This window comes from Dicentrarchus labrax, unplaced genomic scaffold, assembly GCF_905237075.1.
Source record: "Dicentrarchus labrax unplaced genomic scaffold, dlabrax2021, whole genome shotgun sequence".
Classification (NCBI taxonomy): domain Eukaryota; kingdom Metazoa; phylum Chordata; class Actinopteri; family Moronidae; genus Dicentrarchus; species Dicentrarchus labrax.
This window is the reverse complement of record NW_026136710.1, coordinates 12714201-12729174: the sequence shown is the minus strand read 5'-3', so window position 1 is coordinate 12729174 and position 14974 is coordinate 12714201. Positions and strand designations below refer to the sequence as shown.

Here is a 14974-nt window from a genome sequence, read left to right as displayed (position 1 = left end):
TCCGGTGTTGTCACTAGGTGTCAGTGTTGACTGTCTTTCGAAAATCAGCTGTTAATTGAAGCCACTTTTATTGACTCAACAGCACACTGTAGCTAGACAGGATGCCCTGAAATGCAACTTGTACTCCTTCCTTCTCTTTATGATGGGAAAACAAAGCCATGTACTCAGGAAGAGTTTTGGCACTACAGTGATTTTCTTCATACTGTCAGGACTCTGTTGCCATCTTCTACATGGGCCAATTCCTCAGTATTCATAAGGCCTCCCTGCTCTCTTTAGGTTCCTGTGCCTTGGCCTCCTTTCAACATGCCACCTGTCAGGGAAATGTAAAGAGGTCATCTGTGTGCCCCTGTTTGTGTGATGTTATATACTTCAGTGGTTAAAATTGCTCCAACTGGCCAAAAATGTACTCAACAATATATGATCTTGTACATTTATTGCAAAAGTCTAGTTCATAATCTTACTGTATGAACAACATGATTGTTATGACTCCGTCTGTGGTGGTGTAGCAGAGTGATTGTCACAGCTGTCTGAAATTTGATGTCTTACAGGAGACGAGAGCTTGAGAAGTGAACAAAGAATCATTATTTGATAGAAGATATTAAATGTGTGGGCAGCAGAAAGGATCATAGGTAGTTGTTTACAATGGCACCTGCATGTGTGGCTATTACGCAGACTTTTAAAAAATATTATTTTAGGTGCATTTTGACGTCTATTATACAGCTTGAAATACGAGCATATACATGGTCACCTATTTCTATTTGTCTAGAGCTTCTTATGACTTTTTATGTGGTGCTGCAGCAACTGTTTGCCTGCATCTGTGATGAAGAATCTTTATTTAAAGGCTCCAAAAGCTAGAATTTGTCAGTAGTAGAGTTGATTACAAGGAAACACAGTTACTACTATTTCTATTTCACAGCATGTCAACCTTTTATGACTTTATATGTGATGCTGCATCAACTGTTCGCTGCCATGACTGAAAATGTTTTGTATTTATTTATTTTTATTTAAAAGCACTGCTTGGATTTGTGGGAAGTAGGAAGGGGATTACAGTAAATTATAGTAGACATTGTTTTGTCTTTTGGGCCACAAGCCACAGAGCAAACACATCAACATGATAACATACATGACACACACACACACATACACAGAGGGAGAGAGTGTGTGTGTGGCTGCAATAACAGAGGACAGTTGGCAACACGTTTGCATCATTAACATAAGTCTACAAAATCTGCTCATCCTTAAATGATCTCTTCAGTCTATCATGTTAGATTAAAGCTTAGAATTAGATATTATCATCGTCACCGCAGTGATTACCTAAGTCAACTAAAGTGGTAGCACACAGCCTCTCTGGGTGCTGTTCTTGCGTAATTTCGTTCTTGCATGTGCAGCTATCTTTACCTGTGATTAAACCACTGCAGCTGAGCCTCTGAACTGGCTTGGTCCTGCTGCAGATGACAGGGCATCCATTTAGGCCCGAATGAGGGAAGGATGCACAATGGAGAGGATAGAGGAGGGAATGAAGGGACACTTTGTGCCCTGTGAAGAGGATGATCCTCTCTGAGACTCACATAGACTCAACCGAGATCCGGAGTCACCCAAAGCTTGGGCACTTCCGCTCTTTTTTGCAGTCGGAAACGACGTGTCTCCACTAACGATGAATGCCTTTGTAATGTCTGACATATCAGGAGAGACAGAGTGAAAGCAGAGAATGAAGGAGAAAGAGACGTCTGATTTGTCACCTCAGGTGTTTGGGTCACACGTTTACCACTGTGTATGTTTAAGCTCCTTTTCTTCTATAGTTCTTCTTTGTCGCACTCTCAGGGGAGACAACTTGTCACACAATTTGTTTCCTCAAATAGGAAGAGTGTCTGAAACAAGCACCCATGTCCTCCAAGACCTCAGGTGGAGCATGGATATTTCAGTGGGCCCTTAAAGCAGGGAGATGCCTCTGAAAGACAGGATATCCCCGGTCAGGAACACCTACCAGCACCCTTTCCTGCCTGGCCTGCTGACTCCTATCCTGTCCGTGAGGTCTCTCATCCTCCTAGGACGTTTACAAGGAGGAGCGCTGCAGGACCAGGCGGCAGGAAGCCGAAGGTCCTTTAAGACGCTCGAGGGGTCAGATCTCATCCTACCACGCTATGGTCAGACCCGGGTCAAGGTCCAGTCTGCTGGCTGTGCTACTCAGCCTCCATTGTTAGGAGAGAGGAGAAGTGTGTGCACATTTCCTCTGTCTATTTTCTGCATGGCCTGGTTTATTGGGCTCTGATTTATGAAAGCTGCACATGTTTTTCTAACATACAGTAGGTCTGGAAGCAAGCCTGATTTAAAACAACACAAAGGCATGGGCTGTTTGTCATCCATTGATATGACAATGAACGAGTTAGGGTGGGAACCCCTATAGAAACTCGGCGTCTTACCTTTCCCCTTCAGTTTCTATTGATATACATCACTTGGTAAACAAACATTATCCTGTCTTGTGCTGTGTTTAGATCACCTCCAAAAAGTTGGATGGAGGATAATTGGTTTTAATACGTCTCCGTCCTGTCTTAAAGGCTCAGGAAATTAAAAAAACAAAACAAACAAATATATATTTTTATACATTAATACACATAATTACATTTAGCTGCCATGTGACTACATATATATATATATATATATATTGAGTAGTTTCAATGCTGTTTGTGTTTGGTTTCATATGGTCATTGATGCTAATGGTTTGAATTAAACAATTACTCATACAAAACTCTTGGAAATGTTATATTACTAATTATTATATTATTGAATTATCACTCCCAATGCATTCATGTGTAGGCATCATTTTAATGTGTTGTATTATAAGCTGATCTCTGAAATCTTACTGCAATGTGCAAAGTAGCAACAAATACACATAGCGGAATAAAAAGAACAGTATTTTCCTCTTTAATATAGTGGAGTAGAGGTATAAAGTGACATAAAATGAGAATACTAAAGCAAGGTCCTAGTTATGAAGGATAAACAGACCTTCGTGGGTAGAAAATACTTTGAATGGAAACTGTTGACTGACTCTTTCACTAGTTTCTGGGGACAGAGGGAATAATGAGGACTTTTCAAACATTAAGTATATTACATAAACATTTAGTTCAAAGTGAATGTTGATAGAAGGTATTAGAAAATGACAGGTTGTTTCATGTGTTGACTGTGGTGTCTACAAGATGCTATTAGTGATATAATTAGTGGTATTAGTTTGTTATTTGTTGTCATTTTATGGGTCTTTAATTTTTGTTTTCAGACAACACTGCTGCTTATCTTTGCACAGACAGAACTACTGTAGCTTCTGTACAGGTGCAGATACAATAATGTTTCTGTCACATTATCAATATAGAAAACAATAGAATTTTAGTATTTACATTTTTCTGAAGGAAAGGTTAAATGATCATTTGTGCTCATGAATATTTGTAATAGAAAGCTGTTCTAGACGTTTGTCATTTGCAAGAGAGGGAGAAAGAAGACAGTTTATACCCTCGGGATGCCCCACGGCACACTGGGTTCCAGCACTTCATTCTCACACTCTGTTATTACAGAGGAATGAAAACATTTATGTCATCTCAGACAAACACCAAGCCTATATAGGGAATCAAAGGGCATAAATCCTCTTTCCTCTCGCAGCACTTTGTTTCTAGCTTGTGGCAAAGTTCACGCCATGAAATCTTTGTAACATGATCACATTAGCTTCATAAAACTTGAAAACCCATGAAAATAATCTATCCAGATTATCTTTCACAGTGGGATTTGACTTTGATGATGACAGGTGGAGGATAATGTGTCATCTTGTAAAACATAGCTGCTCTATGGAATTAAAAAATGTACTGTATGCTGTTTCACCAATAAAACATGTTCTTGTGCAGACTCTAGTGCACAGATGGTGTCACAATGTGTAATGAATCGGCTGTTGGACCTCTGTCCCAGATTTATTTCCTGTCTTTCATATACAGACTTTCTAAAGTAAATTCAGAGGTGTACTGAAGATTTTCTTTGCATGTCTGTGTTTGTACCATCGGATGAGATTAAGTAGAGCTGGGACAGTGATGAAGACGCCAGAGTGAATGTCGCTGCAGCTGTTGGATTTCTCTCTCTTCCCATTCACAAATACATTTTCAGATTTCACCTGTCTGACATTAAAGACACAAAAAAGTTTTCCTTCAAAGAGAGTTCAGTTTTTCCCACATTTATCTAAATGGCTTGCTGTTGTAAACTGTAATTGTAGGTAATTTAGATTAAGCCATTCACAGGTATTACACAGGGAGAGATAGTCGACTCCTACTACAAATCAGTAACCAAGGATTAGTCCAATCCCTCTGTCTCCTTCTGTTGCTGATTATATCCTGTAAAAAGCTCATTACAGTCAAAATGGTTAATCATTGAATTCTAATTTAAAGCTCAACAATCTGTTGTGGTGTTTGTTTGCTAAAAACAATTCATTAAAATGTCACATGGTTAATTGTGATAGACCAACAACATGGAAACACACTTTTAGATGCATTTTGGGACATATTGGTACAGAAAAAGATTCCTGGGGTTCTGGTAATTAACCCATGGGAGACGTAACACCCCTGGGACAAAGCCAAATGTCCTGTGGTTGATCCAATTTAGAAACTTTTGTACTCACTGATTGTTTGTGTGAGCGAATTGTAAAAGGAGAAGAAACAAACATGGTTGAAGAGGGAAACAGAAGTCGAACATGCATTTCCTGCAGACATATGCTTTGATTTCAGCCCCGCGAAACACAATGGGAGGCAGGCTGCCTCCCCTCAGCAATGCACCAACAGGAAGAAGCACATTCACTGGATGGGAGAAAATACATTCCAGCAAGACTTAACAAGCTATCACAAGCAACAAAGTGAGACCATAAAGAGAATATTTGTGTTTTTTCAAAGCACCTTTTTTTATTACAAATCATAAACATCGATTTAAAATAATGTGTATTCACAAAATGCTTTCATATATTTGTCAGGAACAAATTCATTGTCATTCTGACACTCAACAAACTCATTCCTTCACACACACACAGACACATACACACCAGCAGACTGTCAAAGCAGTCACCTTTTAATTGGACCCTCCACCAGCCTGAAAACATTTGTCAGCTGCCATCTGTCTGTCTGCCTGGGACTCCCTACCCCCCCTCCCACTATCTCTGTCTCTGCTTACAACACTCTTATCAGACTCCAACACCTCTTACTGGCTGGCACACCCTTCCTACACACACACACACACACACACACACACACACACACACGTCACACTGCTGGCTGTGATGCAGATACTACAGACTGAGCTGGAGAGCGGGGTTGTCTGACAGAAATCACACCTCAAGTCAAGTGCTTACAAATGAAAACACGAACAGCGGGGGTCAAATACATGAGGAATACACTTCATCTGGACTTGAGGACAGAGTTCAAAGCTCAGTATTTTGCATAAAGTCCACAGAAGAACCAAGAGAAACACATGAGCATGTCTTTTTAAAATACATTCCACTTTAAAAAAAAAAAAGAAATAGTTCATGGTTCAGGCTTGGTCCCCTGTATTAAGTAGTTCAGTTTTGCTGTCCTGCCACTGTAAGTGAGGCTGGAGCTTGATTGTGGTCAGACCCCAAAACCACGATCCTGACAGTCGTCTTTAGCAGTCAGAGAGGAGCAAAGGTGACACCCTGAAACTGACCACAGACGCTCTGCGGGCAAGCACCCAGCGCTGTAAAGTTTTGATTCACCTGCATTGTTTGGCATTGTTCACCTCTTCCCCAGCATGCATCTGGGCCCTCAGCTGTCGTCACACCTTCGTAGCCAGAGACTGAGCCTCTGTCTTCTGAGAGGACAGGGAGCTTGGGGGGATCGCATGCAAGGACTTCTTCAGGTTGAGTAGGCACAGACACTGGGATCTGAAGCGCAGGTCGAAGAAGGCGTAAAGAAAGGGGTTGAGGCAGCTGTTGATGTAGGCCAGGCAGGTGGCATACGGGTGAGCCAGCAGCAGGAAGCGTAGGAAGGCACAGGTGTCAGGAAACAAGTCCAGGTAGGAGAGGGCGTCAGCACTCTTTACGACGTGGAAGGGCATCCAGCAGGCGGCAAACACCACCACCAGCGTGGTGATGATCTTCAGCAGCCTCCTCTTACGCTGGTCCTCTTTGCGCAGAGTGTTGAAGTGGCGAGTGATGGTGCAGCCAATGAAGCCGTAGCACACCATCATTGCCAAGAAAGGTAGGAGAAAGCCCAAAGCTGAGGAGGAGATGCTGAGTCCAGCAATCCACAGATTCTCTTGCTCTTTCTTGGTTGCCACCAGGCTGAAGTCCATGGCGCAGGACGTGAGGTTGCTGGTTGGGTCGTATTTGGTGGTGCGGAAGATCAGAGTCGGGGCAGCCAGGAGACCAGACAGCAGCCAGATAGCTGTCAACGAGGCTTGAGTGTGGCCTCGGGTGCGCAGCTGGGTGCTGGACAAGGAGTGGACGATGGCCAGGTAGCGGTCGAAGCTCATACAGGTGAGGCAGAAGACACTGGCATACATGTTGAGCAGGACCACGTAGCTGCTGATCTTGCACAGGGCCACGCCGAAGGGCCAGTGGTAGCCCCTGGCAGTGTAAACGGCCCACAGTGGCAGAGTGACTACAAAGGTGAGGTCAGCCAGGGCCAGGTTGCCGATGTAGACGTCAGCAGCTCTCCTCTTACCCTGGGCACGCCACACGGTGAAGATGACCACCCCATTTCCAGAGAGGCCGAGGATGAAAATAAGCATGTACAGCACCGGGATGACGGAGTATGACGGTGTCCACTCAGAATAGTCACACATGGAAGAGTTTTCTGTCTCCTCGTAGTCGTAGTACTCGTCATAAGTACCTTCAGTTGGCTCCATTTCTGTTCTCTCTTCTCTTCTTATCCTTTTTTAAAGAGAAAGAAAAATCTATGTTTGGTTCAGATAGATCCACAGTAGCTGTCAGCACTCTGAAGTCTGTTGCTGCTTCTGAAATCTGCCCACCCTTATATACCCCCCTCCCCTGGCTTGTGCCCTCCCAGGACACCCCCTCCCCCCTCCCACTGCCCTCCTCCTCTCTATTTGAAGGAAATGCTCTTTCACCAAGCACACGCCCACATTTCTCTCCATTCACTTGATTTGTACCACACTGCATAATGCAGAACGGAGTCACTTTAATATATGTGATATGGGTTGAAATTCTAGTACTTTTTTCAGGATAGCCCTCCCTGTCCTCACTTTACGTGCACAAAACACAGACTGCAGAAATTGATCCCTGGAAGCAAAATTAAACTCTAACCTATAAATCATATATCATACATGATTCTTACACTTGCCATAAATAAAACTGCAGCACTTTTTTACAGGCAATGAAAGTGAACTTGACATGTTTGGACAGTAGCCCACAAGTCAAGTCTGGGCATGACAAGTTTCATGAAGTACTCAATTTTAATATCAATTGAGAGTCCTTCAGGCACCAGAGTACTCTGCTGAAGGGGCTGCAGAAATTTACATTTCTATGTCAGACTTTTTCATGTCTGTACATGCTCAAACAAGTAGAACCACACACTAAAGACAAAATGAAGTTGTGGTTAGCTTTACTAGACAAACAAAACTTTAACGTCAGACTTTTAATTGAAATAAATATAAAAACAAGCACTGACTCAAAGACAATAGCCTTGAGTTAAATTTTATTTCTACTTCATTTTAACTTTTTAAGACAAACTGATTTGATATTAGGGCACTTTGGATGAGAGATTTTAAAACTTTATGGTTTTGTTTTTTTTCAAATACTGTGTTTATTTAAGAAGAAAAATAAAATAAATATAACATTTAGGTATCCTTTTTCAAAGAAATAAACAACAAAATTGATAAATGACAGCTAGTACAATACACAATAAAATGAAATGTATTAATTACAGCGTTGGCATATTATATAAACAAAGAAATACATCTATAAATACTACAAAATAAAAGATCTGATATTTATTTACAATAAAAAAAGTCCTGACTTTCAATTTAAAACTAAATGCATCCTGTAAAGACGCTGGTCAGATAATGTAATATGATATATTTCCATCACTTCTTGCATTTGTGCACTTTTTGCCGATTTACACAGCAGAATAAATATTATAAAAAGTTTTGAAGTTTTTGTCAAATATGATACAATTAACCTGATTGAAATACAACTAAAAAAATAAAACCGGTATTTGGTATATTTGGAAACTTTGGGATCTCTTAAACAATGTTTGCCTGCACAGCACTGGCCTGAGTCAGAGAAGCTGAACTTCTCTGACTAATATCATCATATTTGGTATACCAAATATGGGTTTTATTTTGGGGAAATATGTATAAAATGATACACAGCATGAGTAGAATAGAATTTATATTCTATTTGATTTGATTGAATTGTGCAAACATAAATAACATGGGGTTTTGGTTTGAATATGTGGTTGGAACAATAATGATTTTTTCTTTTTTTCTACTTTAAAGCTGCTTATGATAAGCTAGAAGAAGTCAAACAAGCAACACTCTTCCCCTTCGTTGGTGTCTCTTGGGTCTCTTTTGTTGGCCCAGGTGGGACAGCTCAGTCTTCAGTCTGCTCCGTCTCTCAGCAAAGTGGCAGCAGTGGCGCCATGGCACCGACCTTTAGACACAACTACTGTATCACTCAACATTGTTTTCCTCCACTGATCCCTTCCTCCACCCCTCCATCTCTGCCTCCTGCACCCTCCCCACTCATCTCCGCCTTCCTCCGATTATGAAGATGAGGATTGATTCCCGTCTCCTCCGCTTTTACCGTCATTTACTCTCAGAGAACTGTTTGTTGTTGCCAAATGATTGTGATGCTAGCTTGTGGCATTTCATAATTAAACTGATGTGATTGTGTTTGTGTGCCTCCTCCTAAACCCTGTCCTCTCTCAATCCGCTTGATTGTGCGTCCAGCTTTTTGTCCGTCCGGCAGAACAGGAAAACAGCAAAGTGAAGTGAATCAAAGCAAGCTTCCTATCTGTACTCTGGCGGGACTGAGGTCTGTTTATAGCAGCGTTCGCTGACAGGGAGGTGAATATACAGCTAAATAAAACAGGCCTTGATTAATACAAGCAATCCACCCAGTCACTCTTCCCAGAAAAACCCTTTATGGAGCAGTTTTACAAAGAAATAACAAGAAATAAAGTCTGCTGAAGATAAAGGTTTTTAATGCACTACATTGAGACTGCAGCACGACAAAAATCCCAATTTCACCCTATTTTAAACTGCTGATGAGTGACAAGTTCCAATTGGACTGACATGAACCTCATTGCAGAGTATCCATCATTTCGCTCAACATACCAGAGACCCTATTTCCACAACACCAAGCTTGTGTTATTCCTCTTAATTGCCCACCTGTGTCTCAAATTGATTGTTGTTACTGTTGGTGCTGTCCTCTCATGTGTGGCCTCGTGCTGTAAACCACACACCGTGAAGGCACAGAGGCTCTCCCCCATCTTCTCCACTCTTATTTAACCACACCAAGGCATTTCATCCATCCTTCATCCTTTCTCTTCTTTCGACTGTCATCCATCAGCGATAAGCATATCCGGGGGATACAAGGATGAGTACTCGCTTCTCAAAATATACACAAAGGCAGAGAGAAACACACAAAGCACACCCTAGAGTGACAGTCTGTCTGCAGGGCTGCCGAGCGTCTCTTTGATCCTTAATCCTGACCTTGTGTGTTTATGGGCCTGTTTTTGGTGATACTTGCAGCGCCAAAAGAGTGTGAGGTGTGTGTCCTTGTTGTTTAGGTGTGTGTGAGGGTTGGTGGGGGTCCAACAGTTGTTTGATGTGTGTGTTAAGCTGTCACAGACCACATACACAGGGCCCCCTGTGCTGAGACAGCTGGTTCCTCGAGGCTTTATTTGCAATCGGACCAACTTTGAGTCAGACTGCAGCTCCTCTGAAAATTCATGATATCACACGTCTGACCTGATAGCAGCTTGACAGCCCTGATGATAAACAGACCCTCAGGCAAATACTGAGTCATTGGTACCAGTTACATTACCAATCACATCAACAGCTGCACATTTAATTATCTGAATACCGTCAAAGCTAACACTTCCAGCGCGGCTCCAACATTTGGGCGTCGTTGCTGCCTGCTCCACTTCAGTATTCTCCCTTTTCAAGCAGAGATCATGAGGTGATTGACACCAGCTTGTTAGACACAAAGGTCACCAGGATGGGAGGTTTACACCTTTTCTTACTGTCCCAGCAAGACGGCTTCAGCTAGAGATTCACAGCTGTTTTCGTGGATGAAACAGTTCTGAACTCTGTGAAATGTATGTGGAAATGACATACCAGTATCTTTTAATCCATCTGGCACAATCTTTAATAATAGCATGGTTACTGGTGACTAGTGGCAGGACAGACTGTGTGAGAGCAGGATAGAAAGGGATTGGGCATGACGGGACAGAATACGACAGAATATGACCAGGGAGCAAAAAATTGTTTGATTCAACAACAGCCTAAAGGGGCTCTCAGACCCAAAACAGCCCTGCTTAAAACAGCATAATGCTGATGGGAGAATGCTGCTTCGGGTACTGGTGAGACATGACATCCAGTTGAGTAACAGATCCATGAATCAGACATATAAACACTGCACGGTGGTTGATTATGCTCTGACAGATTATTTTATAACTGTTTCTACCAGGAATGTGCAGAAGGCCTCACGTTGTGTTATAGCAAAATAAAGAGAGGGCAGAGTGTTTTTTTTACACAGGGCTCGAGTTGGGTTGTCTGGGTTGACGGATTCATAGCAGATTAGATGATGACTGGTGCAGCATAATCGTCCCACGTAAACTAATTTGATTCCCAGGAGCTGGAACTTGAAGAGAATAGATGAAGATGACATTTTCTGCTCGTAAATCACAGATTCTTCATTTGGTTTTTCCAGTACAGGGTCGTGACATACATGTACAGTATTGGGAAAAAGGCCCGACATACTCCATCGCTCACTTTAAAAAGGTCAGGAAGCAGCCATGATGCACACTCCTTGCTGAGTTTGTATTTATACGAGAACAGTGCACTTTCTTGAACCCATCCAGCACACATACTTGGAGTTTGCAAGATGTTTTCAGGACCTTACAGCCCCGATGACCCGACCCTCAGACATCCATTCAGTTTTCTGTTTGTAGGCCAGTCGACCGGGTGACTCTGTTGATATAAATCTTCCTGCTTTCAACATGTTGTTGTCTTCCCTGCCAGTAGCAGCTGAACAGAAATATTTATCAACTCTAAATGTGAGGACAAGAGAGGGAAATCCCACACAGTTTTCACGAAAGGGTATAAATAGCTATAACACTTGCATTCAGGGTCACCAGTGAAAATATAACTGTAAGAGAAAGGCGGGGCGCCTCCTCGTCTCTTACGCAGGACAGCTGAGAAGAGTTTAAATCACAAGGAACAAAAGTGAGACGTTCATTTATAATTTATAGAAGCAGCGAGGCAGAGCCGGTCCTACCCTCCTTGGGGCCCTGAGCACGGTGTGTAAAAATGGCATAAACACAGATGCACAAAAAGAAAATGAAACTTGTGCCCTGGCAGCAGCTGTGGACACCAGTCCAGATAATAATAATAGTATAAAAGAATAGAATAGTAATAATAGAAAGCTGGAAACAACCTGTCTCATAGAGAGGTACAGTGTTTTTATTTCTGGTTTTACTTTTGTGAGAGTGAAATGAATTGTTTAGGGGTACATTTAAGTCATTTACAAAGCAATATCTAGCTAAAGTTGGCTAGATACAGGTCATCCCAGACCAAGTAAGGTCATAGCCACAAACTCCCCCAGTGTACAAGACTGAGCAGTTGTGCATTTTATTTCTTATTTATTAGAAAAAAAGGTTTCTTTCAAAATGCTGCTGTGACTGTGAAGCTGTTAAAATTTGATGAAACTTTATGGTGATTTTGAGGCCATAGTTGGAGTTGTTTGCTCTGCATTACATCATGAGGGGTACATAATATTTTGTGCATGCTTTCCCCCCATATGTTGACAAAATATCACAAATTACAAATTAACAACATAATCCAACAACACAACCCCACAATACCCCAAAAGTCCAAATTTCCAGTGCACTGTTGGACTTTTGACTCTGCAATGCAGGCCCCACTCTTTGAAGGCATTCCTTTTTGCATACTAGATACTGAGTTTAGAGAAAAACCTACCCAGAAAATGTTACTTTAAATATGATGGTCCAAACAACTTGTGAAGAACAGAGATAAAGTTTAGAGCCCCCCTGTCTAAACACCAGAAACCGGCAATAAAACCTGCACCCACCTTTCCCTCTTCCTGTGGGGGGACGTCCAGCAGGCGAGACTCTTCCCTCTGCTGCACGAAGACTGATATTATTCACAAAATCGTGTGAAACAGCAATGGGTCAGGGAACAGAAAGTCTAGAAACTGTGTGAAATATTCTAAAAGCGCTGCAGGGATTACAAAGCTTTTAAGTCTTTTATCCTTCACATGTAACCTGACCTGTTTCATAGATTCTTTATGGCTGTCCGAACTTCACAGAGTTTTGAAACACAAGCCTCCAGTTGAGTTTCAAGGTTGAGAGATGTACACACATACACACACGTGCACAAAACACACTCCACGATCCTACGAGTTCACACACCATGTAACACCCATGACTACACTGGATGCAATACAATAAGCTATTGTAACCTCAAACCAAAGGTCTTGACGCCCATATGCTTTTGTCATTAGTTTCAATTATAACAGGCTATGAGGTCACTCGCTGATTTTTGTTAACACATACATCCTTTACTCTCTCTCTCTCTGTCTCTCACACACACACACGCAATACAAACATTAGAATATTATTATTGTAAAACTAAGGTTCTGGCTGATTTGTTGCAGCCTAATCTGTTCTCTGAGTGCCTGTACTCATGATTAAATATTTACTGTTACATCTGTACCAAAATAAAAAGGCAGCTTTCAATTTAAAGGACACAGTTGGGTCTTACTTTTGTGGATTTGGCCACTTTATTTATTTAGTTGTCCTCAGTTTTATTTATCATATTTCAGGTATCTCAAACTGTCGACACCCTCTTCCCTCCGGCGACATATATATAATATATAGATATATATAAACATAATCCAGCCCGCAACATTATTATTCTTTTATTTTCTTTTAGTTGTTTCATATAAATTTAAAATACCCCTCTGCATACAATTAAAATAAAAACACAGCTCTATTTTTGAAAATCTGTTTTATTTGGTGCAAAATATTGGCCAGGGGTCAAAGGTTAAATGTGTGCAAAGGGTTGATAAGAAGAGAGCTGGTTTCAGGCCTTCCTCTGCATTCTGACTGTGAACAACAAAGAAGAAACATATAATATAAAAATGTATGGAAACAGTGAAAGTATGATGTTGGTAATGGAAATATTTTCAGAATATTAAACTGTGAGATTACAGTACCACCAGTGGCCCCAAGCTGATTTAAGTGTGAGACCCCTGCGTCATTTTGAGGTAGCAATGAAAGTGATTGTAAAGGTAATGTCAGTTATAACTGCTCATTGCAGAGGAAAACTGCGTGCGTGCAGCTACAGTGTGTATAGTAGATTAAAGTTGAACTGGGAAGTTGACTCGTGTCTGGTTTGTGTCAGTCTGTGATGAATGTTTACCACATATAATTTCACAGTTTATCTGTGAGATCCAAGTTGTAATGACCCAAATGATCCCTAACTACACATTTTCTGGAAGCTGTTATCAAAGTCTGCTCGTGCTTCTCCTGCTCACTATCAATATCAGCTTGTCCCAGTTAGGTCTGAACCAGGTTTATCAAGGCCACAACAGGACTCTCCTTCTCCCTCTCTCTCAATCTCTCTCTCACACACACACACACACACACACACACACACACACACACACACACACACACACGCTTACAGCACTGCCCCCCCCCCCCCATGTATCCTCTCTCAGCCTCTGGCTTCCTTGATGGGGGAAAGAGGGGACTAGATGGGACGGGAAGAGAGGAGACAGTGGGGATGTGATTCAACAATGGCAGGAAGTGACTTCAGATCAATACAGATTAGAGCAAAACACAACAACACAGAAGCACCGAGCCAACAAACATCCCTAGTGAAGAGATAAACACATAAGATAAACAGAGCCAAATATATTTGGCAAGGCCCAAAACCCGAAGGCAGCTTCATTCACAATGCGTTACAGGACATTTGGAGGATATTCTTTGGGTATCTGATTTACAGTTTAATTATTGTGAACCTTAAACATGCACTGAAATACCCTCAATTACTGTAATCACACGTTAAATCCAAAATGGTTCACCCGCAAAGAATTGCTGCTGTGGTTATTTAAAAAAAAATATGCATTGCTCCATATTTCAATGTGCTGATTGATAATAGACCATGATTTGACAGCTTTAACAGCAACAACTCGACAATCCAGTTCATTAACGTGCTGAACAATCCAATACTTTGCCTCATAATACCAGTTTGTATTTGTAGCATTCAAGATTGATTTCTGTAAAAAATATTTAAACACAAGCGAATTAAGATGGTATATAAACAAACATGTAAAACAACAAGGGGCGCTGAAACAGAAAGACAACTCAAGAGGTCTTAAAACCCACAAAATACAAGCAAGTTGTTTGCAGGAAGCTGAGAGAGTCAACAGTAGGTGCAGTTGGAGAGGGTAAAGGCTATTCAGCAGTTCAGAGGTCACAACAAGGTCCCTAAAACAGAAAACCTGATAGGTTTGGAGGTTGTATAATGTGTAACCAGGAGTCTGCAGCACTTCAAACACACTGAAATCGAGTGGAAAGAAGCCAGAACAATTAGAAGATGTGATGTTTTGCAGCCAGAAGACTATTTGTAGTATTCTGGATCAGCTGCAAACACTAAGGTTTCACTTGGAATAATCAGAGTTTGAGAATTTAACAAAATGTATGATTTTCAAGGTTGGGAGGGT

General features: G+C 41.5%; 1 protein-coding gene across 1 annotated transcript; it reads right to left on the bottom strand.

Moving 5' to 3' along the window:
- Window positions 1-4899: 4899 nt before the first annotated feature.
- On the bottom strand, window positions 4900-6991 carry LOC127370146 (apelin receptor B-like). Its single transcript, XM_051411917.1, has one exon. It carries the CDS (start codon window positions 6880-6882, stop codon window positions 5809-5811), a length of 1074 nt encoding a protein of 357 aa, XP_051267877.1. The 5' UTR covers window positions 6883-6991; the 3' UTR covers window positions 4900-5808.
- Window positions 6992-14974: the final 7983 nt, after the last annotated feature.